The 22943-nt window shown below is 47.2% G+C and overlaps 1 protein-coding gene across 1 annotated transcript in view; it reads left to right on the forward strand.

Annotated features, from left to right (window-relative positions):
* The window catches only part of KDM3B (lysine demethylase 3B), a 121076-nt gene that overhangs the window by 56926 nt on the left and 41207 nt on the right, over window positions 1-22943 (forward strand). The window contains exons 7-10 of the mRNA XM_032786128.2: window positions 298-876; window positions 6215-7463; window positions 8264-8465; window positions 18393-18607. Coding sequence (XP_032642019.1) covers window positions 298-876; window positions 6215-7463; window positions 8264-8465; window positions 18393-18607 — 2245 coding nt within the window. The remainder of the gene's footprint in view (window positions 1-297; window positions 877-6214; window positions 7464-8263; window positions 8466-18392; window positions 18608-22943) is intronic.

Below are 22943 nucleotides of genomic sequence, written 5' to 3' on the forward strand. Positions count from 1 at the left end.
TATGGAAACCTAGCTCCGTTAATAAGTGAATGAAACTGTTTGCTGTGGAGGACCCTGTTCTAATGCAAAAAAACAGAGGCAAGTGTGCATACATGCAATTTTATATAAAAAAAATTTCCATTGCAGTATCTGTCTAAAGTAACTATTTCTGAGTTTAATGTAGTGTAACAAATCCATTATTCTAACAAATGAACTATTTTCCTTTAAGAGATGGGAAGAGAGTGGACCTTCTGGTTCTGGCCTGACAGGCTGGATGATTCTCTGCCTATAGTGATTACATAATTTTATTTATTCTAGGGAGGGGGCCTAAAAGCAGCTAAATCTTCGAAAGGGAAAAAGAAGAGAGAGAGTATGGAAGGAAAGGATGGACGAAGGAGGAAAAATGCTTCAGACTCTGGATGTGATCCTGCAACAAAGAAGCTAAAAGAGAGGGGTGAAGTGGATAGTAATGGGAGTGATGGAAGTGAGGCAAGCAGGCCTCCTTGGAAAGCAGGCACTGGGAGTGAAACAGGGCTGGATGCAAGGGCCAAGCAGCTGCCTTCTTTTGTTCCTCAGATTAATCGCAATATTCGCTTTGCCACTTACACCAAAGAGAATGGCCGAACTTTAGTGGTGCAGGATGAGCCAGTGGTTGGTGACACTCCTGTACCCTTCACTCCTTTTTCTTCAGCTGCTAGTCAAGCACTGCTGGTTGGAGCTGGATGTAAAGAGACAGGAAAATCACTGGAACAGGTTGGCCAAAGTATGGGGGCTTCTCCAGCAGCTGTTACTACAGCTGCTTTGACACCAGCAACTGTGAGGATCTCTGACACTGGCATGTCAGCAGTTACTGGGCAAGAGAAACAGAAAACAGGCTGGTCACAAGCTCAGGGAGAGGTGAGTTGCCTGCAGCCTAGAAGATTCAAAGTACAACTAGAAAACTTTAGATATATATTCTCTAAAGTCACTTATTGTAATAAATTCCCACCCTTGGGTCTGTGTCTACAGGAACTCTAAAATCTTTACAGTTTTGGGGCATCTCACTCTCCTCTCCCTCCAGTTCCTTCCCCTCTGGTGAGTGGTATGTTCAGTCCCTGTGGAGGTAAAGTTTCAGTCCCTCTCATTTCCTCTTTTTTTTTTTTTTTTTTGCCACTTACCGGTAGAGATGCTCCCATGGACAATCTTTTTCTGCCTCACCACAAAGTCAGCTTAAAGCTGTTAGAACAAACTTTTTGTATTTTCTGACAGTGTTCTGGTAGCAGCATGAACTTCACTCATTTCTGTCTTTCTTCTTTGTCCTTGTTCCATGTGAAACTGTCTTTATTAGATACAATTAATGGCTATGTAAAATGCAGTGTGTCAGTGAATTATGCTGATTGAACCTTTAGCTTTTGTAATCTTAACTGCTGCTATTGGAACCTTTTTTAAAATTGTGCAACCTTCAAGTTACCTTAATACAAACTACTATATTTAATTTAATTAAGTTTGATATTCTCACATGGAAGATACTAGTTAAGAGCATATCTTGCTATTAGGTAATGTACTCTGATAAACTATTGTTAGAATCTGCCCGAAGGTCAAAAGTTAAACTGAAAGACATAGAAATGCATTGAAGACTGCTTGAAGATGCTTTTAGTTACAGAAAAAAAAAGTAAAAAGCTGGAGGGAAACTGGTTAAATAACAAGGCAGATGATTTTATGTAGCCTTTAAAAATGAAAATCCAACCCAAGAGAAACTAATAAAGTAGACTTTGCAGGTAAAATAAGAACATAAGAATGGCATACAGGGTCAGATCAAAGGTCCATCTAGCCCAGTATCCTGTCTTATGACAGTGGCCAATGCCAGATGCCCCAACGGGAATGAACAGGACAGGTAATCATCAAGTGATCCATCCCCTATTGCCCATTCCCAGCTTCTGACAAACAGAGGCTAGGGGCACCATCCCTGCCCATCCTGATTAATAACCGTTGATGGACCTATCCTCCATGAATTTATCTAGTTTTTCTTCTTTTGAACCCTGTTCTAGTCTTGGCCTTTGCAACATCTTCTGGCAAGGAATTCCACGGGTTGACTGTGCGTTGTGTGGGAAAAATACTTCCTTTTGTTTGTTTTTAATCCTGCTGCCTATTAATTTAATTTGGTGACCCCTAGTTCTTGTGTTATGAGAAGGAATAAACACTTCCTTATTTACTTTCACCACCCCAGACATGATTTTATAGACCTCTATCATATCTGCCCTTAGTCATCTCTTTTCCAAGCTGAAAATACTGTGAATAAATTTAAAGACTACTATGTAAATACTTGGCGAAATGAAGACAGGCAAGCACATTAGAAGTAGGAAGCTCACTGAGTCACTAGAGCTACCCAACCTCCACACTGTAAAAGAGATCATATAATGTGATTAGACTGCATAAAGGGTAAATGTTTAATTTGCAGCAGTCTCCATCACATAGGATAATGAAAATGAGAAGGAGAAAAATATCTCCCTCACTGGTTATTCTTTGGACTCTTTTGAGAAATGAAACCGCAATAAATCATCAGGGCTATGGAATATTCATCAGAGAATTTAGAGGAACTAAAGTCCAATGTAATGGAGCTACTAACAGATCATATTTATTATGGGAGAGTGGCCACCATTGTACTGGTCTCTAAAGGCACAAAGGCACATAATTATAAATGTCACCCTATATGTCTCATTGGTCTATAATTATTAGTATCTGAGATGTTAATTGATCCAAGCAGTATAGAAGTGGAAGGTTTAGATTTTATTGGTAAATGTCAGTAAATGTTAATTACACTCTCTCTCCCTCTCCCCCCCCCATTGATAATTGAAAATTACAGATAGGCAAAGTAAGAAAAATGCTACTTGAGAACTTGTTCGAGTTTGAGTTAAGGATATTTGCTTTGTATATTTTAACATATTATGTTGACAGTTTGTTTTTTTTAATGGCTATAAAACTTTTTGAATCTCAACATCTACTGTAGTTAAACAGTTGTCTGACCCCCCCATATTGTCCAGCACTCCCATAATTTTGCCCAACTGTGAAAATTTAAATATATTTAAGTTTTTTTATTTATCTAAGTTGATGTTAACCATTACAGTTATTAAATAAAAATTGAATTCTACCAAGCCTAAATATAAGCAGAAAATGCAAGGCACAAGCAAGCCCATATTCTGTAAGGGAAAGTCATTCCTCTGTAGCCTATTAACATTCTTTAGAAAAGACTAATAAAAAAAGGATGCAAAGAAACTGATAGATAAAATTTTTAACTCTCAGAACAGGCTAATAGAAGAGCCCATTAAAGAAATGATTACTTTGTGTTGAGTTCATGTTGTAATGAATTAAATTGCTGGAGATAGTAAACTAGGAGGAGCTATAAACGATCACAAAGGCAGAAAAATACGCTCAAACATGAAGAGATTTGAAATATGACATAAGAGAGATTCAGTTTGGGGAAATTAAGCTAATACACCTAGGAAAAGATAATCTCAAGCATCCTACACTTGGAGTGTTACTTCTGGGAGGCAGTAATGTAAAAAGAGTGTGAAGGTTTATCATGGTCAGCAAATTAAACATAAGTTTGTAGTGTGATGAGTCTACAAAAAAAAGCTTATGGGCTATTAGGCTGCATATGCTGAGGTGTTATGAAGCAGAGAGGCAACTGTTCCATTTTATATGACTCTGGGGTACCTGCACCTAGAACACTGCATGCAGTTCTGGGTACATTGTTTATGGCAAGATTGTCAAATGGGGAGTTCAGAAAAGAAAACAAAAATGATCATGAGAATGCAGGGACTGACTCATAAGAAAATCTTGATCTAAATATGTATAGTTTGATTGAGTGATGGAACAAAGGAACTTGGATACTACAGTGTGTGAAGTAGAAGAACCTGTTAGTTATAGAAGCCTATAAATATATGAAGGATATGAAAAACAAATGTGGTACATAAGAATGGCCCTGATGAGTCAGACCAGTGGCCCATCTAGCCCGGTATCCCGTCTTCCAATAGTGGCCAGTGCCAAATGCTTCAGAAGCAATGAACAGAACAGGTAGTTTGAGTGATCCCTCCCCTGTCCTCCAGTCCCAGCTTCTGGCAGTCAGAGCCAGAACATGGGGTTGCATCCCTGACCATCTTGGCCAGTGGTCATTGATGGACCTATCCTCCATGAACTTACAAATTATTTTTTTAACCCAATTTTACTTTTGGTCTTCACATCCTCTCCTGGCAATGAGTTCCACAGGTTGACTGTGCATTATGTGACATACTTCCTTATGTTTGTTTTAAACCTGCTGCCTATTAATTTCATTGGGTGACCCCTGACTCCTGTGTTGTGAAAGGTAAAGAATGTGAAAGTGGGGCTATAAGTAGGAGTAATAAGGTGAAAAAGAGAGAATCTAGGCCGGGGTGGGCAAACTACAGCCCGTGGGCCAGATCTGGCCCCTCAGGGCTTTGGATCCAGCCCGCAAGATTGCCCCCTGTGGCGCCACAGGCCCCACGCCTCTCTCCGAAGTAGCTAGCACCATGTCCCTGCGGCCCCCAGGCCGGGGAGCAGAAGAGGGGGCAGAGGGCTCTGTGCAGGGAACCGTGACCAATCGGAGTTTCGGGGGAGGTACTTGGAGGCCTGGCAAGGGCAGCACATGCGGAGCCCTCTGCCTCCCCCTCTCCCAGGGGCCACAGCACTTTCTAGAGTGGCGCAGCATGGGGCCAGGGCAGGCATTCAGGGAGCCTGCCCTGGCCCCATTGCGTGCTGCTGCCACCCCGGAGCCACTTTAGGTAAGTGGCGCCTGGCTGGAGCCCAAACCCCTCCTGCCCCCCGCCCACCAACTCCCTGCACCTCGCACCCTTCCTGCACCAACCCCCTGCCCTGAGCTCCCTGCTGCACTCTCTCCATCTCTGTGCACCCTAACCCCCTGCTCTGAGCCCTCTCCTGCACTCTGCACCCCTCCTGCACCCCAATCCCCTTCCCTGAGCCCCCTCATAGACCCCACACCCCTCCTCTGCCCCAATCCCTTGCCCTGAGTCCCGTCCTGGCCACTGCACCCCCTCCCACACCCCGCACTCCTTCTCGCATCCCAACTCCTTGACCCAGCACTGCATACAGTTTCCCCACCCAGATGTGGCCCTCAGCCCAAAAAGTTTGCTCACCTCTGATCTAGGCTAATGGTCAGGAAAAGTTTCCTAACAATGGGAGGAATCAGGCTGTGGAACAGCCTCTCTAGGGAAGTGGTGGAAACCTCAGTGCTTGGGACTTAAAAAATAAATAGGTCAAAGTGTTGTAAGGAATGACCCTCCATTGAGTTGGAGATGAACTGAATTATCTACTATGAGGTGGGGATAAGCATGCTGTTTTTTAAGCGTGGTTCTTGTTAGGAAGATGCTGTTTCTGAGACAATGGAAGACAATTAAAAGGTTATGTAACTCTGAAAAAAGAATAAGAAGACTTGAAAAAAGCATAGTAAAGGCCAGATGATCATATTGGTCCCTTCTGACCTATGAGTCTATGAGTCTAACTTGAGTACTTGCTTTCCCATAATGCATAAAAAAATTAGTGAAGATTAAAGATGAGTTTAAACTGATGACAAATACCTGTTCCATAATGCATAGTCTGAGACCATTACTATCCCAAGATATTGGGTAAAAAGTGATTTTTTAAGACTCAGACACTCTGGTTACATTAGCTAGGATAGAATTACAGAGACTATATATTCTTGTATTGAAACACATAAATGGATGACGATCTGAAGGCTAGGTGCAATATTGTTCCGTGAGGAGATATTTCTCATCTGGGTTCATTATGGTGATTTCAGGTTTTCCTCTGAAATATCTAGCATTGGCTGTTCTTGGAGATAAGATTCCAGATTAGGTAGACCATTCATATATCAGTTCTGTGTTCCATAGTGTGACAAGACAATACAACTTGATTGGCCTTTCCGCCTTTAATTTGTAATTGCCATGAGCTGGGAAGTTACAGCTGTGGGGGTGGGGGTGGTGGCAGAGGGAAATTCCTTTTCTGTATTACTTTGGTAGACATTCCTAAATTTTAAGTTTAGAGAAAGCTGCATTGGTGCAAGTAATGATTTCTGCTGTGACTTCCCTTGGCGGTATGTGAGAAGCATGTGAATGATGTGATTGTGTAATTAGTAGCAATGGGCAAAGTTCTGCTGGTTTTAGCCACTCAATCATCTTTTTAGAGGAAATCATTTTGTTAACTCTCTTCAATATTGTTTCAGAATTCCCGAAATTCACTTCTGACCTCTTCTGGATTTGGAGCATCTCTCCCAACTGCATCCCAGTCTTTAGCATTTGGTGATGGAAGAAGCCAATCAAATGGAGTATTGTCTCCACCAAACAAGCCTGTTGGGTTTCCGTTTGGTTGTAGCACTGGGCAAGAGACTCAGAAAGACTCTGATCTATCAAAGAACTTATTTTTTCAGTGCATGTCCCAGAATCTGCCCTCCAGTAACTATTTCACGGTCATCTCAGAGAGTTTGGCTGAAGAGCCCTCTAGTCGGGACTCATTCATGCAGAGTGCAGACAGTCTGAGCTCTGGGATCTGTAAAAGTAAATCTCTTCTTGCAGCAGACACTAAACCCGCAGCCACGTCTGGCAGTTCTGTGGACCGGAAGCTGCCCTTGGAGTCTATGCCCACCCTCACTCCAGCCTTTTCACGAAGCCTCTTGAATACTCGACCTGCAGATAATCATGAAAATCTATTTTTACAGCCCCCAAAACTGTCCCGAGAAGAGCCCTCCAATCCTTTCCTGGCATTTGCTGAGAAAGCAGAACTCAGTCCTTTCAGCAGCTTTGCATCTTCATCTCAGACCGTATCTATACCCCCTTCAGCTATGGGTCTAAAGGCTGCCTCTAGCTGGCCAGAATCACACACCTCAACAGACTCCTCTTCTCTAGCTAAGAAGAAAACCTTGTTTATAACAACAGATTCCTCCAAGATGGTTTCTAATGCTCCTAGTTCAACTGCTGTTGCTGGTGTTCAGAGCCCATCCACTGTGGGGAATGGCCGTTCCAGCTCACCCACTGGCAGCCTGACACAACCTATTGAGATGCCCACGCTCTCCTCCAGCCCAACAGAAGAAAAGCCATCTGTTGGGCCTGGGCAGCAAGACAATCCTCTCCTGAAAACTTTTTCTAATGTGTTTGGCAGGCACCCACCTGGCTTTTTCTCTTCACAGGCAGAGTTTGCCCAGGAGAATAAAGCCCCCTTTGAAGCTGTGAAAAGGTTCTCTTTAGACGAGCGGAGCATGACATCCAGACAGGACTCAGATTCTAGTACCAACAGTGACCTGTCAGACTTGAGTGATTCTGAGGAGCAGCTACAGGCCAAAGCTTGTCTAAAGGGAATCCCAGAGCATCTGATTGGCAAGCTTGGCCCCAGTGGAGAGCGGAATGCTGAGCTGCTGCTGGGAAAAGGGAAAGGGAAGCAGGCCCCAAAGGGCCGGCCTCGCACGGCCCCTCTGAAAGGTGAAGCGTGCAGGGCAGGGCAGGACTACATGAGAACATGAAGGGATGAGATACTGTTTTTTGCACTGCACACTTTCTGTATGGCAAACCTTGTGATTTTTCATGCTGATATAAACCCTGCATTACTAATACAGGCACAAAATATTACTAGGGGAAAAAAAGCTTGGAGTTTTTAAAGGCTGTGATGTGTGATGTAAGAATATCTGTGAGTACATTCACTAGGGAAAAATGGACAAGCTAAGAAAGTTCTGGGCACAGTTAATGGGTATGCTTCAGAATTAAAGATAACCATTAACAGACTTTCCCATTGGCATGTTATTCCACAACTGTCTATTAAGGCAGTTTTACACTTTCATTTGAAGCATATGCTACTATCCAGTGCTCTGAGGCAGAAGACTGGATTGTATACATCCTTGGTCTTGCCAATTTGGTGTACTCTATGCCATGTTGGAGGTGAGAAGAGTAAAGGGTTGGAATTGCTTGGAGATGCATTTTGCTAGTTTTTCAGCATTTTGAGTGTATACAACAACATTCAGCCAAATTGTTTTTCACATTCTGCATTATTTCTTTCTAAAATACTCATCACTGAAGTGGTATGGCATGTTTGGGGAGCCTATTGTAGGCAAAAGTTTCTATCAAAACTAGGGGGAGCAGTCTGCTGTGCAAGGGGGTAACCCTGGGTTAATTACTCTGGAAGGAATGCATTTTTCAGAGAGGATCTTGGAAAATATGCTTCTTGGAGTTGTCCGTTGCTGTTGTAGTTTGACTGACTGGGTTCTCATTTTTCCGCTTTCATACAGTTGACCAGTCTGTGCTGAAAGACATGAGTAAGGTCAGGAAGCTGAAGCAGTCAGGAGAGCCTTTCCTCCAGGATGGATCTTGTATCAATGTAGCCCCTCATCTGCACAAGTGTCGGGAGTGTCGTCTGGAGCGGTACCGCAAGTTTAAGGAGCAGGAGCAGGATGACTCAACTGTGGCCTGTCGCTTCTTCCATTTTCGGAGGTGCTGAATCTCTCTGCTTCATATATAATGTTTTTGTAGCACTTCAGACTTGTGACGTGCTAAGTATTTTGTTCTTGGACTTTTTAACTTGCCTGGGCATCCTAATGAAGGTTCTTCTTCGAGTGCTTGCTCATATCCATTCCAGTAGGTGTACGCGCCGCGCGTGGACGTTTGTCGGAGAACTTTTACCCTAGCAACTCCAGCGGGCCGGCAGGCCGCCCCCTAGAGTGGCACCGCCATGGCGGGCCGGCCGCGTACTAAGAAGGAGCGAGACCAACGCCTCCGGACGCTCCTTATGGAAGCGGCACTTCACCCCGCGCCGTCGGCACCGAGCGCGGCTCAGGCACCGGATCCCTCCGGCACCGCGAAAGCGCAGCGGCATACCGCCCGTCTCCGGCACCGGCTCCTGGAAAGAGGTCCTCCTCGTCCTCCTACCCGGCTAAGCAGCCCGGAAGGAGCACCCGATGCGACGCCGGCCGCGCCAGGGCTTCGTTGACTCCGGGCCGGGCAGGTCCGTCGAGTCCGATCCCTCTTAGCTCCCCGCCAAGATCTGGGGTTGAGCTCGTAGTCCCGTCTACGCCCGAGACATTCTCGTCGGCAAGGGACCTTATCGCCCTGACGGAGCCTGGGCTGCCCCAACCCCCGCACCGCGGTGCGGGTTGTACTTTCTAAGGGCAAGCCGACGCCGATGAGAGCACCGTCCCGGATTCTCCGGTCCGGCACCGATCTCGCTCCCGGCACCGCTCCAGGTCACGGCACCGATCCCGGTCCAGAGGAGGTCTGCTTCGAGGCGCCGCTCGCAGTCCGGCACCGCTCTCCCGGCGCACCGGTCGCACTCGCGGCGCCGATCATCTTCACGTCGGTCCCGGTACTCCCGGCACCGTTCCGGCTCCGGCCATCGCTACCGGCACCGTGACTCGAGAAGCCGGTCACGGCACCGAAGGTCCAGATCCCGGTCGACCTCCCGGCACCGCGCTGGTGGCAGGTCCCGGTCCAGATCTCGGCACCGGCATGACTCACGCACCGCTCCCGGCACCGAGGAGGCCGTCGCCGTCGAGGCGCTGGATTCGCACTACTCGCGTTCCGCCCCCCCCGTGGCCCTCTCGACAGGGTTCAGTCTCTTCCAGGACAGATAGCGTCTACCTGGACGTTGACAGGTCCGCCGCCCTCTTCCCTGAGGGTCACCAGGAACATGGCCCGCAGCAGTGGGGCTTCTGGACGCCCTGGGCATACCAAACAAGCCCAGGGGTCTCAGCAATTTCCGCCGCGTCCGGCCGGTTCAGAGCGCAGGCTCCAGAGGCTACGGTTTCTCGCCCACCGCCATCCCCTGCAGAGGAACGGTCTCCCTACCCCCCGAGACCCGAGCCCCCGCAGGTGCCAGAGACAGCGGTCCACTCTGAACCGCCACCTGACCCACTTCTGCCAGGTGTCTCCTCGTCATCCTCGCCGGATGAAGCAGTGGCGGGACGACGACCACCGGTCCCCCCCCACTTGGACCTTAGGGCTCACCAGGACCTCCTCAGACGCGTTGCGCAAAACATGAGCATCCAAGCCGAGGAGGTCTCCGAGGTTGCCGACCCGGTCGTCACGATACTCTCGGCGGATGCGCCCACTCGCGTCGCCCTGCCCTTCATAAAAAACCATACAGGCGAACGCCACTACCATCTGGCAGTCTCCGGCCTCCATTCCCCCCGCTGCTCGGGTGTGGAGCGCAAGTATATGGTTCCGACTCGAAGGGATATGAGTATCTATACGTCCATCCGCCCCCATGTTCCTCGTCGTACAATCTGTAAACGAGAGGGAGCGACATGGACAAGAAGCTCCGGCTCCGAAGTCTCGGAGGCGCGGCGTATGGACCTGCTCGGCCGTAAGGTCTATTCCGCCGGAGCGTTGCAGCTGCGGGTTTCAAACCAACAAGCCTTACTCAGCCGCTACGCATATAATACCTGGGAGGCGGCTGTTAAATTTAGGGAGCTTCTCCCACAAGACGCTCGGCAAGAGTTCACCGCCCTCCTGGACGAAGGCAGAAGGGTCGCACGCACTGCACTGCAGGCGTCTTTAGACGCCGCTGACTCGGCCGCTCGGACCATCGCCTCCGGAGTCACTATGCGCCGCATCTCCTGGCTACAGGTCTCTGGTCTCCCTCCGGAACTCCAGAGCACAATACAGGACCTTCCGTTCGAGGGCCAGGGCCTATTTTCTGAAAAGACAGACCCGCGCCTGCAAAGTCTTAAGGACACAGGGTCATTATGCGTGCCCTCGGGATGCACACGCCTGTAACGCAGCGTCGTCCGTTCAGACCGCAACAACAGCGCAGGCCCTTCCCGCAGCCCAGACAAAGGCAGGACTTTGCCAGGAGACGTACCCCGACAGAAGCGGCAGGCGACGACATTCTGGCAACCATGGGGCCAAACTCAAGGTCCCTCCAAGCCATCCTCCGGTCCGAAGCCGTCCTTTGAAGGTGCGCCCTGGGGGCGCTGTACCAGTTCTTTCATGGATCCATCCCCTCCCTTTTCCAACCGTCTCTCGTCTTCCTCCGGCGTGGCACCAGCTTACTACGGACCGTTGGGTCCTCCGCACGCTGCGGCTTGGGGCTACCACCTGCAGTTTGCTTCGTGCCCGCCTCCCGCCCTCCTTCCTCGTCCCTCTTCAGGGACCCCTCTCACGAGCAAATCTCCTGCAAGAGGTTGCAACGCTCCTCGACAAGCGAAGAGCCGTGGAGGGGGAAGATGCCGGAGGACGAGACGGGAAGGGGTTCTACTCCCGTTACTTTCTGATCCCAAAGCCAAGGAGGTCTCCGACCCATCATCTCTGATCTCCGCGGACTCAATTGCTCAGATACCTACTCAAGTTGAAGTTCCGCATGGTTTCCTTTGGGACCATTATCCCTTCCTTGGATCCCGGAGGACTGGTACGTATGCCGCCCTCGACATGCAGGACGCCTATTTCCATATCTCCATCTTTCCGCATCCCATCGCAGATTCCTCCGCTTCATTGTCGGCGGCAGGCACTATCAATTCACGGTCCTTCCGTTCGGACTCTCCGGCCCCGAGAAGTGTTTACACCAAGTGCATGGCCGTAGTCGTCGTTCGCCTTCCTCACCGTCGCAGTCGGAGTAGCACGTATTCCCCTACCTCGACGACTGGCTTATCCGGGGGCCTTCGCAGGATCGAGTCCAGGAAACACGTCGGGTGGTCAGCCACCTTTTCTCCCCACCTCGGGCTACGACTCAATGTGGAGAAGTCACTCTATCCCCTACTCAGAGGATAGAGTTCATCGGGAGCCGTTCTGGACTCCACCATAGCCCGGGCGGTTCCTTCCTCCAGCACGGTTATTCCAGACGCTGTCAGCCATCATCCGTGGGCTACAGTCGGCACCTCTGACCTCCCTGCGCACTTGCCTGACGCTGTTGGGGCACATGGCAGCCTGCACTTTCGTCACGGCGCACGCCCGACTCCGCCTTCGGCCCCTACAATCCTGGCTCATCCCTCAGCTCCGTTCGGCGAGGCGGCACCTTGGACAAGGTGGTCACGATTCCACAAGGCGTTCCTCCTTTTCTCCTCCCAATGGTGGCTAGATTCAGTCCGTCGTATGTGCGGGGCTTTCCATTTCATCAGCCCCAGCCCTCGCTGTCCTGACATCGATCCTTGTGACGCGGGAGAACCTCGCGTAGATGATTTGGGATGGGGGGCTCACCTGGGGACCCTCCGGACCCAGGGCGCTGGTCTCCTCCCGAGCTCGCCCTGCATATCAACGTCCGGGAGTTGAGAGCTGTCCGCCTGGCTGTCTCGCGTTTCGTCGTCAGATCCAGGGCCGCTGTTGTCTCAGTCTTTATCGACAACACGACAAGCAGTTTACTACGTGAACAAGCAAGGCGGAACGACCCACTCTCCTCTTCTCTCTCGGGAAGCAACGATACTGTGGGAATTTTGCATAGCCCACTCGCGTTCACCTGATTGCTTTCTCTCTACTTTGCCCCAGGGCTCGCAACTACCCTGGCGGACCGTCTCAGCCGGGTCCTTCAGCTCCCACGAATGGTTCCCTTCGCCGGACGTCGCCTTGCTCTCTTCCGGCAGTGGGGCATCCTCGCGTGGACCTCTTTGCAACGCGCAGGAACAGGAAGTGCCCGATGTTCTGCTCTTTCCAGGGCCGCGAGCCGGGCTCTCTGATAGCGGACGCCTTTCTAATTCCTGGACAACGCACCTCTTCTATGCGTTCCCCCGTTCCCGTTGGTCCACAAGGTCCTTTCTGAAGGCGCGCAGGGACAGGGGCCCGCTTGATTTTGATCGCTCCGGCATGGGCCGCCAGCATTGGTACTCTCTGTTGCTGGACCTGTCGGTAGTCGACCCAGTTCCCCTGCCTCTTCACCTGGACCTGATCTCACAGGACCACGGGCCGCCTTTGTCACCCGGACCTCCAGTCGCTGCACCTCTCGGCGTGGCTCCTGAGTGGGCTAACTCGGTCCGAATTACATTGCTCTTCCCAGTGAGACAGGTCCTTCTGGGAAGTAGAAAACCATCCACCAGGGCGACATACGTAGCCAGTGTGAAGCGGTTTACGTGCTTTTTGTGCGCGGAAAAGCGCTTTCATCCCACCGATGTCTCCATACCGGTCATTCTAGATTACCTTTGGTCGCTCAAGGAGCAGGCCTGGCACTGTCCTCTCTCCGCGTTCACTTAGCGGCCATCTCCACTTTTCCACCAGGGAGTGAAGACAGCTCGGTCTTCTCACACCCATGGTTTCCAGATTCCTCAAAGGGCTGGAACGCCTTTTTACCCGCAGGTCCGCCCCCCCCCCTCTCCTGGGCATCTCAAACCTGGTGCTATCCCGTCTCATGTCTCCCCCGTTTGAGCCGCTGGCTACGTGTTCCCTTCTTTACTTGTCTTGGAAGACGGCTTCCTAGTGGCGATCACTTCTGCTCGGTGCGTGTCGAGCTGCGCGCCCTCGTGCAAGTGGATCCCCCGTATACGGTGTTCCATCGGGACAAGGTGCAACTGAGGCCGCACCCGTGCCATTTCTTCCCAAGGTCGTCTCGGCCTTTCATGTCAACCAAGACATATTCCTGCCTGTCTTCTTCCCAAAACCGCACTTGTCTCATAAGACCAGCAGTTACACTCCTTAGACTGTGCGCAGAGCGCTCGCCTTTTAATCATTTGCATCAGCGAACCAAACCATTCCGTAAGTCCGCCCAACTCTTTGTTGCCGTCGCGGAATGAGTTAGAGGGTTACCTAGTTTCCTCTCAGAGATTTCCTCATGGGTAACGTCCCTGTATACGGACCTGTTACGACCTGGCCCATCTTCCTCCGCGGCAGAGTAACGGCGCACTCTACCAGAGCCCAGGCTTCATCTCGTTCCACAGCGTTCCTCGCACGATGTGCCTATCCAGGAGATCTGCAAGGCAGGCGACCTGGTCCTCAGTGCCACACCTTTGCTACCCATTATATGCCCTCGTCCAGCAGTCAGGGATTGATGCCCGGCCTTCTGCTCTTGCTGTGCTTGCGCACAGTGACCTCTGACTCCGACCCCACCGCCTAGTGTAAGGCTTGGGAATCACCTACTGGAATGGATATGAGCAAGCACTCGAAGAGAAAACACGGTTACTCACCTTTGTAACTGTTGTTTCTTCGAGATGTGTTGCTCATATCCATTCCACTACCCCCCTCCTTCCCCACTGTCGGAGTCGCCTGGCGCCGGCAAGAAGGAACTGAGGAGCGGGCGGGCCGGCAGGGGTATATATCACCCGCCATGGCGGCGCCACTCTAGGGGGCGGCCTGCCGGCCCGCTGGAGTTGCTAGGGTAAAAGTTCTCCGACGAACGTGCACGCGCGGCGCGTACACCTACTGGAATGGATATGAGCAACACATCTCGAAGAACAACAGTTACAAAGGTGAGTAACCGTGTTTTTTGACCATTCTGAAAAACTGTCACTTGGCTAGAGTTCTGTCCTTGTCCTGCAAGGAGAACAGCTGCCATTGCTATTATCCCCCTTCAGCTAACTCTAAAGCTACAGCTATATGACACTAACTGGATGGCTTCATGCCAGGTCCCAGGAGACTGAATTTGCTTCCAAAGCTCAGTAAAATTTCACTGCTGGATAGTGAGGTCCTGTACTGAAATAACTATTCTTTCCCACCTTCCTTTAAAGAGAGTTTGGGACAGAGTTAGAATTTTTAGCCTAGCTAACAACTAATTGAAGGTTCCCAGTTCAAAGCTTATGTTGGAGAAAATTTGTAACTGACCTGAAGAGTAGCTGTCTCTCTCTCCATGGTACACCAACCACTTGCCCAATTCCTTAATGAGTTGTAATTCTTGATCTCCTTAACCAGGCCCTACTGACTGTGCTTGCATGGTTTGGAGAAAGATAAACAGCTCATTTTTAGAGAAAAATAAAAAGCAGTGATTCCAATGCACAGCATACTACTACAAAATCATCATCTTTGAGTAGTGGCTCACGTACATTCCACATACACCATTGTCTGACTTTTCTCCTTCTGTGGTATCCATCAGGCCAGCTCTAGTGCCCTCTGGTGCCGCATGCTCATGCGCTGGTATAAGAGGTGCTGCCAGCCATGCACCCTCTCAGTTCCTTCTTACTGCCCGTGATGGTTGCTGGAACGACCCCTCTTGCTTTGGCAAGACTTCTTTTCAGTGTTTTTTGGCCTCTGGTTCATAGTTTAAGTACAGTTTTAGTGCATATAGATACTGTAGTTAGCATTAGTGTAAATAGATAATCCCTATTGTGGAGGGACTCTTTTCACCCCGGGGCAAGGCCTCAAACCATGCGCCTTCTGCAGCAGACCTATGCCCATGAGTGACCCACACTCTAGCTGCTTGAGGTGCTTGAGAGAAACTCATGTGAGGGATAAGTGCCATATTTGTCAGGATTTTTGGACCCCCCACAAAAAACCAGAGGAATAAGACTGAAGGCTATCCTAATGGAAGCCGCCCTCAGACCGGCCTCGGGGCCAAGCTGCTTTAATTCGACGCCAAGTACTTTGGCCTCAGTGTGAAGGGCTTCTCTGGCACTGTGCTCTGCCCAGCACTGTTCATCTCCAGTGCCAAGGAAGAAGCACAAAAAGAGAACCGACAGTGCAGAAGAAGGACAAGCATGACTGCCATCCACTCTACCCTCCATCCCTGTCCCTGTTCAGGGACTCTTCTCATGAGCAACTCCTTGTCAAGGAGCTGCAGTCCCTCCTGTGGATGGGGCCATGGAGAAGGTTCCTCAAGACTTGAGAGGAAGGGGTTTTACTCCCAATATTTCCTGATCCCAAAGGCCAGGGGGAGCTTTGGCCCATTTTGGACCTGTGGCACCTCAATAGATATCTCAAGAAACTGAGGTTCTGCATAGTCTCCTGGGCCTCCATCATTCTGTCCCTGGATCCAGGGTACTGGTATGCCTCCCTCGATTTAAAGGATGCCTACTTTCACATTTGTGTCATCTGTGGCCACAGAAGATTTCTCAGGTTTATTGTAAACCAATGCTACTACCAATTCATTGCTCTCCTATTCGGTCACCTTCTGAGCGCTGGGCCTATTGATAAATGAGCAAAAGTCAACTCATTGTTCCAGTTCAGAGAATAGTGTTTACGTGGGGTAGTGCTTGACTCAACTGAAGCCAGAGCTTTCCTTCCACAGACCCAATTCCAGACTGTCGGATCTGATATCCAAAGTCATGCTCTCAGTGGGCGACATCCCTCACCTCCTAGGCAGAGGCGTGGCCAGGTAGCTCTGGTTCCAAGTCAATGGGAGCTGTGGAGCTGGTGCTCAGGGTAGAGGCAGTGTGCAGAACTACTTGGCCATACTTCTGCCTAGGAGCTGAGGGAGGAGAATGTTCCCACTTCCAGGGAGGCGCAGAGCCAGTAGGGAGCCTGCTAGCCCCGCCACCTCACCAACCCTCTCCACTCTCCCAGCACCAGCGGAGGTTCAGGGTCGCTGACCCCCACCTCCCCCCAAGCACAAGTGGCACCTCCAGGCCCCCCCATTTAGTCAGGGGTACATAGCACAAGTCATAGACAGGTTACAGGCCAAGAATTTTTGTTTACTGCCTGTGACCTGTCCATGACTTCTACTAAAAATATCCATGACTAAGGCTATGCTTTAGTCATCCTGGATCACAAGCTAAATATGAGCCAACGGTGTAACAATGTGTTGCCAAAAAAAAAAAAAAAAGCAAAAACATCATTCTGGGATGTATTAGTACGAGTTTTGTAAGCAAGACATAACAAGTAATTCTTCTGCTCTACTACATGCTGATAAGGCCTCAACTGGAGTATTGTGTCCAGTTCTGGGTGCCACATTCCAGGAAAGATGTGGACAAATTAGAGAAAGTTCAGAGAAGAGCAACAAAAATTATTAAAGGTTGAGAAAACGTGACCTATGAGGGAAGATTGAAAAAAAGGGTTTGTTTAGTATGGAGAAGAGAAGACTGAGAGAAGACATAACGTACATAAAAGGTTGTTACAAGAAGGAGAGAGAAAAATTGTTCTCTTTAACATCTGAGGATAGGAAAAGAAGCAATGGACTTGTATTGCAGCAAGGAAAAACTTCCTATCAGGAAAAACTTCCTATCAGGGTGGTTAAGCACTGGAATAAAAGTCCCTAGGGAAGTTGATGAATCCCCATTAGAGATTTTTAAGAGCAGGTTAGACAAACATCTGTCAGGGATGGTCTAGATAATATTTATTCCTGCCATGAGTGCAGAGGACTGGACTAGACCTCTCAAGGTTTTTTCCAGTCCTACGATTCCATGACTCTAATTCGAAGAACAATAGTTACAGAAGGTTAGTAACCATTTTATTTTGTTTTTTTGTTGGACGGATGGTTGAGGGAAAGGTGGTGCTTTGTTTCTCCCTTCATTGGTTTTAAAGCTAAATTGGTACTGGGGTGAGGAGTTTGATTGACCACTCTGGAGAAATAAGTTCTCCTCTTAGAATAGAGAGTATAGCAGAAGTGCAAGCTTCTTTGATATGTTGTGGTGCCCCCACCAGATGTACGTCAACTTTGATCTAGGGGGCTTCCTCTGTGACTAAAGAGTTGTTCTTCCTTTGACAACTGGCATTGGTTTCTGCTGAGACTGATGGCATGTATGGTGGGTATTTTGCATGTCCAGTATAAGCTAGGCTGAGATTAGTTCTAACATGTCAGCCGTTGAAACAGTTGTCAAGTTACATCAACTTTGTCCCTGGGGACCACATTTTTAAAGGTATTTAGGCATAACTGCACCCAGCATTGCAATGCTGAAGTCTGTCTGTCCTTTTTTTTTTGTTTTTTTATTAAAGGGATTTAGGCATTTAGGAGATGAAATCCTATTGATAAAGCCTAAACCCTGTCAGAAAATGACTTAAGCTTCTAAATCAGTTGGACATTGTAATGCTAAGTGCAGCAACACCTGTAAATACCTTTTTAAAAATCTGGGCCTAACAGTGTGGGCTAACTTTGAGTTAGTAGGGAAAGGCTCTGTGTTCTGTTTGTCTGTCGTCTCTTCTCTCCCCCACCCCCTGAATTTTTTCAGAATCTAGGAAATAACTTGGGCTAAGAGTCAGAATGGAGAGCAGTGCACAGGACTTTAGATACTGTCACCTACCAGACCAGATAACTCCAGATTACTTTTATCACCATGGTCCCTTGACACTTTTCAGTACTGTTATTTCCCAAACCTGAATCATTTTCCTTATGTAGAGCTCTCCATCACTGCTTGCTTGTAAGGGATGGATCCGTTTCCTATTAGCTGTCTACTGCCATTGCCTTCACATAACCTGCTATGTCTTTCTGGATATAGATATGAATTGTACTGGTTGAAGAGTATAGATGTAGAGGAAACCTTTCTTCTCCTTTCCATGTGCATGTTGTGACGTGGATGGCTGCAGAAGGTAGATAGCAACCATTGTGCTCCTTGTTGACTAGCTTATACTGTTTTGTTTCAGACTGATATTTACTCGGAAAGGTATCCTACGAGTGGAAGGATTCTTAAATCCCCAGCAGAGTGACCCTGATGCCATGAGCCTGTGGATTCCATCATCTTCCCCTGCAGAGGGTATTGACCTGGAGACCTCTAAATATATCCTGGCCAATGTTGGGGACCAGTTCTGCCAACTTGTTATGTCTGAGAAGGAGGCAATGATGATGGTGGAGCCACACCGTAAGCTGTTGGTTTTACTCCTTTTTGTAATGTCTGTACAGTACGGTGGAATGGGACTGAAGCAGGGCTGTCAAGCAATTTAAAAAAATTAAACATGATTAAACAATAATAGAATACCATTTATTTAAATATTTTGGGATGTTTTCTACATTTTCAAATATGTTGATTTCAATTACGAAACAGAATACAACATGTACAGTGCTCTCTTCATATTTATTTTTGATTACCAAGTGTTTGCACTGTAAAAAAACAAATTAAATAGTATTTTTCAATTCACCTAATATAAGTACTGTAGTGCAATCTTTTTATCATGAAAGTTGAACTTACAACTGTAGAATTATGTGCAAAAAACTGCATTCAAAAATAAAACAGTGTAAAATTTTAGAGCCTGCGAGTCCCCTCAGTCTTCTTGTTCAGCCAGTTGATCAGACAACAAGTTTTTTTATATTTGCAGAAGATAATGACCGCTTCTTGTTTACAATGTCACCTGAAAGTGAGAACAGGCGTTCTCATGCCACTTCTGTAGCCGGCGTCACAAGATATTTACATGCCAGATGTGCTAAAGATTCATATGTCCCTTAGTGCTTCAATCACCATTCCAGGGGACATGCATTCTGCTGTGATGGGTTCTGCTCGATAACAGTCCAAAACAGTGTGGACTGACGAATGTTCATTTTCGTTATCTGGGTCAGATGCCACCAGCAGAAGGTTCATTTTCTTTTTCGGTGGTTCGGATTCTGTAATTTCTGCATTGGAGTATTGCTCTTTTAAGACTTCTGAAAGTATGCTCTACACCTCATCCCTCTCAGATTTTGGAAGGCACTACAGATTCTTAAACCTTGGGTCGAGTGCTGAGCTATCTTTAGAAATCTCACATTGGTACCTTGTTTTGCGTTTTGTGAAATCTGTGAAAGTGATCTTAAAACCAAATGTGCGGGTCACCCTCTGAGACTGCTATAACATGAAATATATGGCAGAATAAGGTAAAACATCAGGAGGCATACAATTCTTCCTCAAGGAGTACAGTCACAAATTTAATTAATGCATTTTTTTTTTAACAAGCACCATCAGCATGGAAGAATGTCCTCTGGAATGGTGGCTGAAGCATGAAGGGCCATAAGAATATTTAGCATATCTGGCACGTAAATACCTTGCAATGCTGGCTACAAAAGTGCCATGCAAATACCTGTTCTCACCATCTGGTGACATTGCAAGTAAGGAAAAGGCAGAATTCTCTCATGTAAATGTAAACAAACTTGTTTGTCGTAGCAACTGGCTGAAAATCTAGTAGGACTGAGTGGACTTATAGGCTCTGAAGTCTTACTTTGTTTTGTTTTTGGGTGCAATTATGTGGTTTAAAAAAAACAAACAAAAAGAACCCATAACAAACCCCCCCCTACATTTATAAGTTGCACTTTCACGACAGAGATTGCACTACAGTAATAGTATTTTTCAATTCACCTCATACGATTTCTTTTGTTTATCATTTTTATGGTGCAAATTTGTAATAAATAATATACACTTTGATTTCAATTACAACACAGAATACAATATACATGAAAATGTAGAAAATCATCAAAATAAATTTCAATTGGTAATCTATTGTTTAACAGTGCAATTAAAACTGATTAATCGCAATTAATTTTTTTAATCCTGCTTACTTTTTTTTGAGTTAATCGCGTGAGTTAGCTGCAATTAATCGGCAGCCCTAGACCGAAGGAATAAAATTTGATCCCCGTTGTAACACTTCTGCTTTCCTTCTTCCAAAGAGGAGGTTGTGTTTCTTCCTCTAGAGTGTGAGAGAAACTGAGACCATCTTCAGGGAGTTCCCTCTTCTGTCAGAGCAGTTTGTCCTGTGAAAGAACAAATAAGTTGCCAGAAACTGTTAATTCTGTATTAAATAAGGAAATGCAAAAATTATTTTCCTTCAGCACCTGACTGACCCAAGACCCTAAGAAAATGGAAATGAATGTAATCTACTGTACACATAAGCAGCTCTACTTTGGGATAGAGTAAGACTTTGGGCCACTGATCATGGATGCATATACTATTTATTGTGATTTCTTAATGGCTGAACTTACTGAATCCACTGCTGACTACCTGTACAACTAAAACTCACTCCTTTGCACCACCCTAACATAGTACAGCCCTCATTTCACCCCATCTTGCTGCCTCTAATGCCCCAAGAAAAAGCTGAGCTGATTATGGGTCCAGATGATGTCATCATGTAGCTCAAGTAGAGCAGGGGTGTTAGGGGATGAGAGCTGAGAAAGCGTTGTTCTAAGTCAGCCATAAAAATGAAGGACGATCCCTCACTCTCACAGACCTTGGGAGACAGGCCAGTCCTCGCTTACAGACAGCCCCCCAACCTGAAGCAAATACTCACCAGCAACCACACACCACGCAACAAAAACACTAACCCAGGAACCTATCCTTGCAACAAAGCCCATTGCCAACTCTGTCATATATCTATTCAAGGGACACCATCATAGGACCTAATCATGTCAGCCACACTATCAGAGGCTCGTTCACCTGCACATCTACCATCATGTGCCAGCAACGCCCCTCTGCCATGTGCGTTGGCCAGACCAGACAATTTCTACGCAAAAGAATAAATGGACACAAATCAGACTTTAACAATTATAACATTCAAAAACCAGTCTGAGGTCACTTCAACCTCCCTGGTCACTCGATTACAGACCTAAAAGTACCAATACTCCAACAAAAAAATTTCAAAAACAGACTCCAATGAGAAACTGCTGAATTGGAATTAATTTGCCAGCTGGACACTGTTAAATTAGGCTTGAATAAAGACGGAGTGCATGGGTCATTACACAAAGTAAAACTATTTCCCCATGCTAATTTTTCCCCTACTGTTACTCACACCTTCTTGTCAACTGTTGGAAATGGGCCATCCTGATTATCGCTGCAAATGTTTTTTTTTTCTCCTGCTGATAATGGCCCACCTTAATTGATTGGTCTCGTTATAGCTGGTATGACAACACCCATTTTTTCATGTTCTCTGTGTATATAGATCTTCCTACTGTATTTTCCACTGCATGCTTCCAATGAAGTGGGTTTTAGCCTACAAAAGTTTATGCCCAAATAAATTATAGTCTCTAAGGTGCCACAAGTATTCTTCGTTCTTTTTGCTGATACAGACTAACCCGGCTACCACTCTGAAACCTAAGAAAGTGTAACGTTCCTTAACTCAAATGGTTCAAAATTTTCTTCACACTTACAAAATCAGCTTTACCTTTTGGTAGAAACCATGAACAGAGAGCCTTCCTGTTTAAATTTCAAGAAATTGAGTATGTGAAAGAGGGAAACAATATTTTTGTAATTAAATATATTCTCTGTTTAACAGTTAAAACCAGTGGGTTTTCTCTCACTTCGTAACTTTTTTTTTACATATTTACAACATCCAGCTGAAAAATTGTTACCTAGATTTAAATAGTTTACCTTTTTTTTCAAAATTGGAACAAAGTTATTTGACATACCTACCAACATTTACAAATTGTAATCCTACAGGTTTTCGTTTATATTTACATTAATTCAGATAAATGCTCATGAATTTTGATACATATTAGCAGTTTTATACCCATGCCCACCTTATGCCTATTGTATGTACTCCCCAGACACAGTTCATTCTTTAGTCACCCATCCATTGGTTCTGTATGCGCACCCCCCCCCCCAGACATGCTAATTCTATGGCTTTTCCTTATAGACACCTCTAGTCTGTGGAGAAATCTCCACCAATTGGCTGCCTTTCCCCTACTTGAAAGGGAGGGGCAGCAAATCAGAGTTGCTACACATGCTGATAGCCAACTTTATCCTTCAACATGTGCAGCAGGTAGAACTCTTGCCTTCCAGCCACATAAACAAAAGACTGAAGTACTGGTGAAGTACTCATTTTGTTAATACTTAGCTGACTCTCTCAGATCAACTCCCCACCCTTCTCTGGACTTTCCTGCCTTCGCTTTCACTAGCGACAGTGAAATCAGTACTTGGTCCTGCTAGTGAAGGCAGGGGGCTGGACTTGATGACCCTTCAGGGTTCCTTCCAGTTCTGGGAGATAGGTATATCTCCCTTATAAGGTTAAAATACTGCCACCTCCTGTCCGATTAGAGAAACTGTTGCCTAACCAGTGAGGTCCCAGTCAGTGGGTAAGGTTCCTGGAACACCCTCAGCTCACCCACCCTTGGCCAGTGCCGTCTCCCTCCCCCACCCCTCACCAAAAAAAAAAATTACAAATCGCCCAAACATGAAACAAATGTGTTGCTGTCTGGTGGCTCTCCTCCCCTCCCCCGCCCCCCAAGTCTCTGCCCCCATGCAT

This window comes from Chelonoidis abingdonii, chromosome 7 (assembly GCF_003597395.2).
Source record: "Chelonoidis abingdonii isolate Lonesome George chromosome 7, CheloAbing_2.0, whole genome shotgun sequence".
In the NCBI taxonomy this organism is placed as follows: Eukaryota; Metazoa; Chordata; order Testudines; family Testudinidae; genus Chelonoidis; species Chelonoidis abingdonii.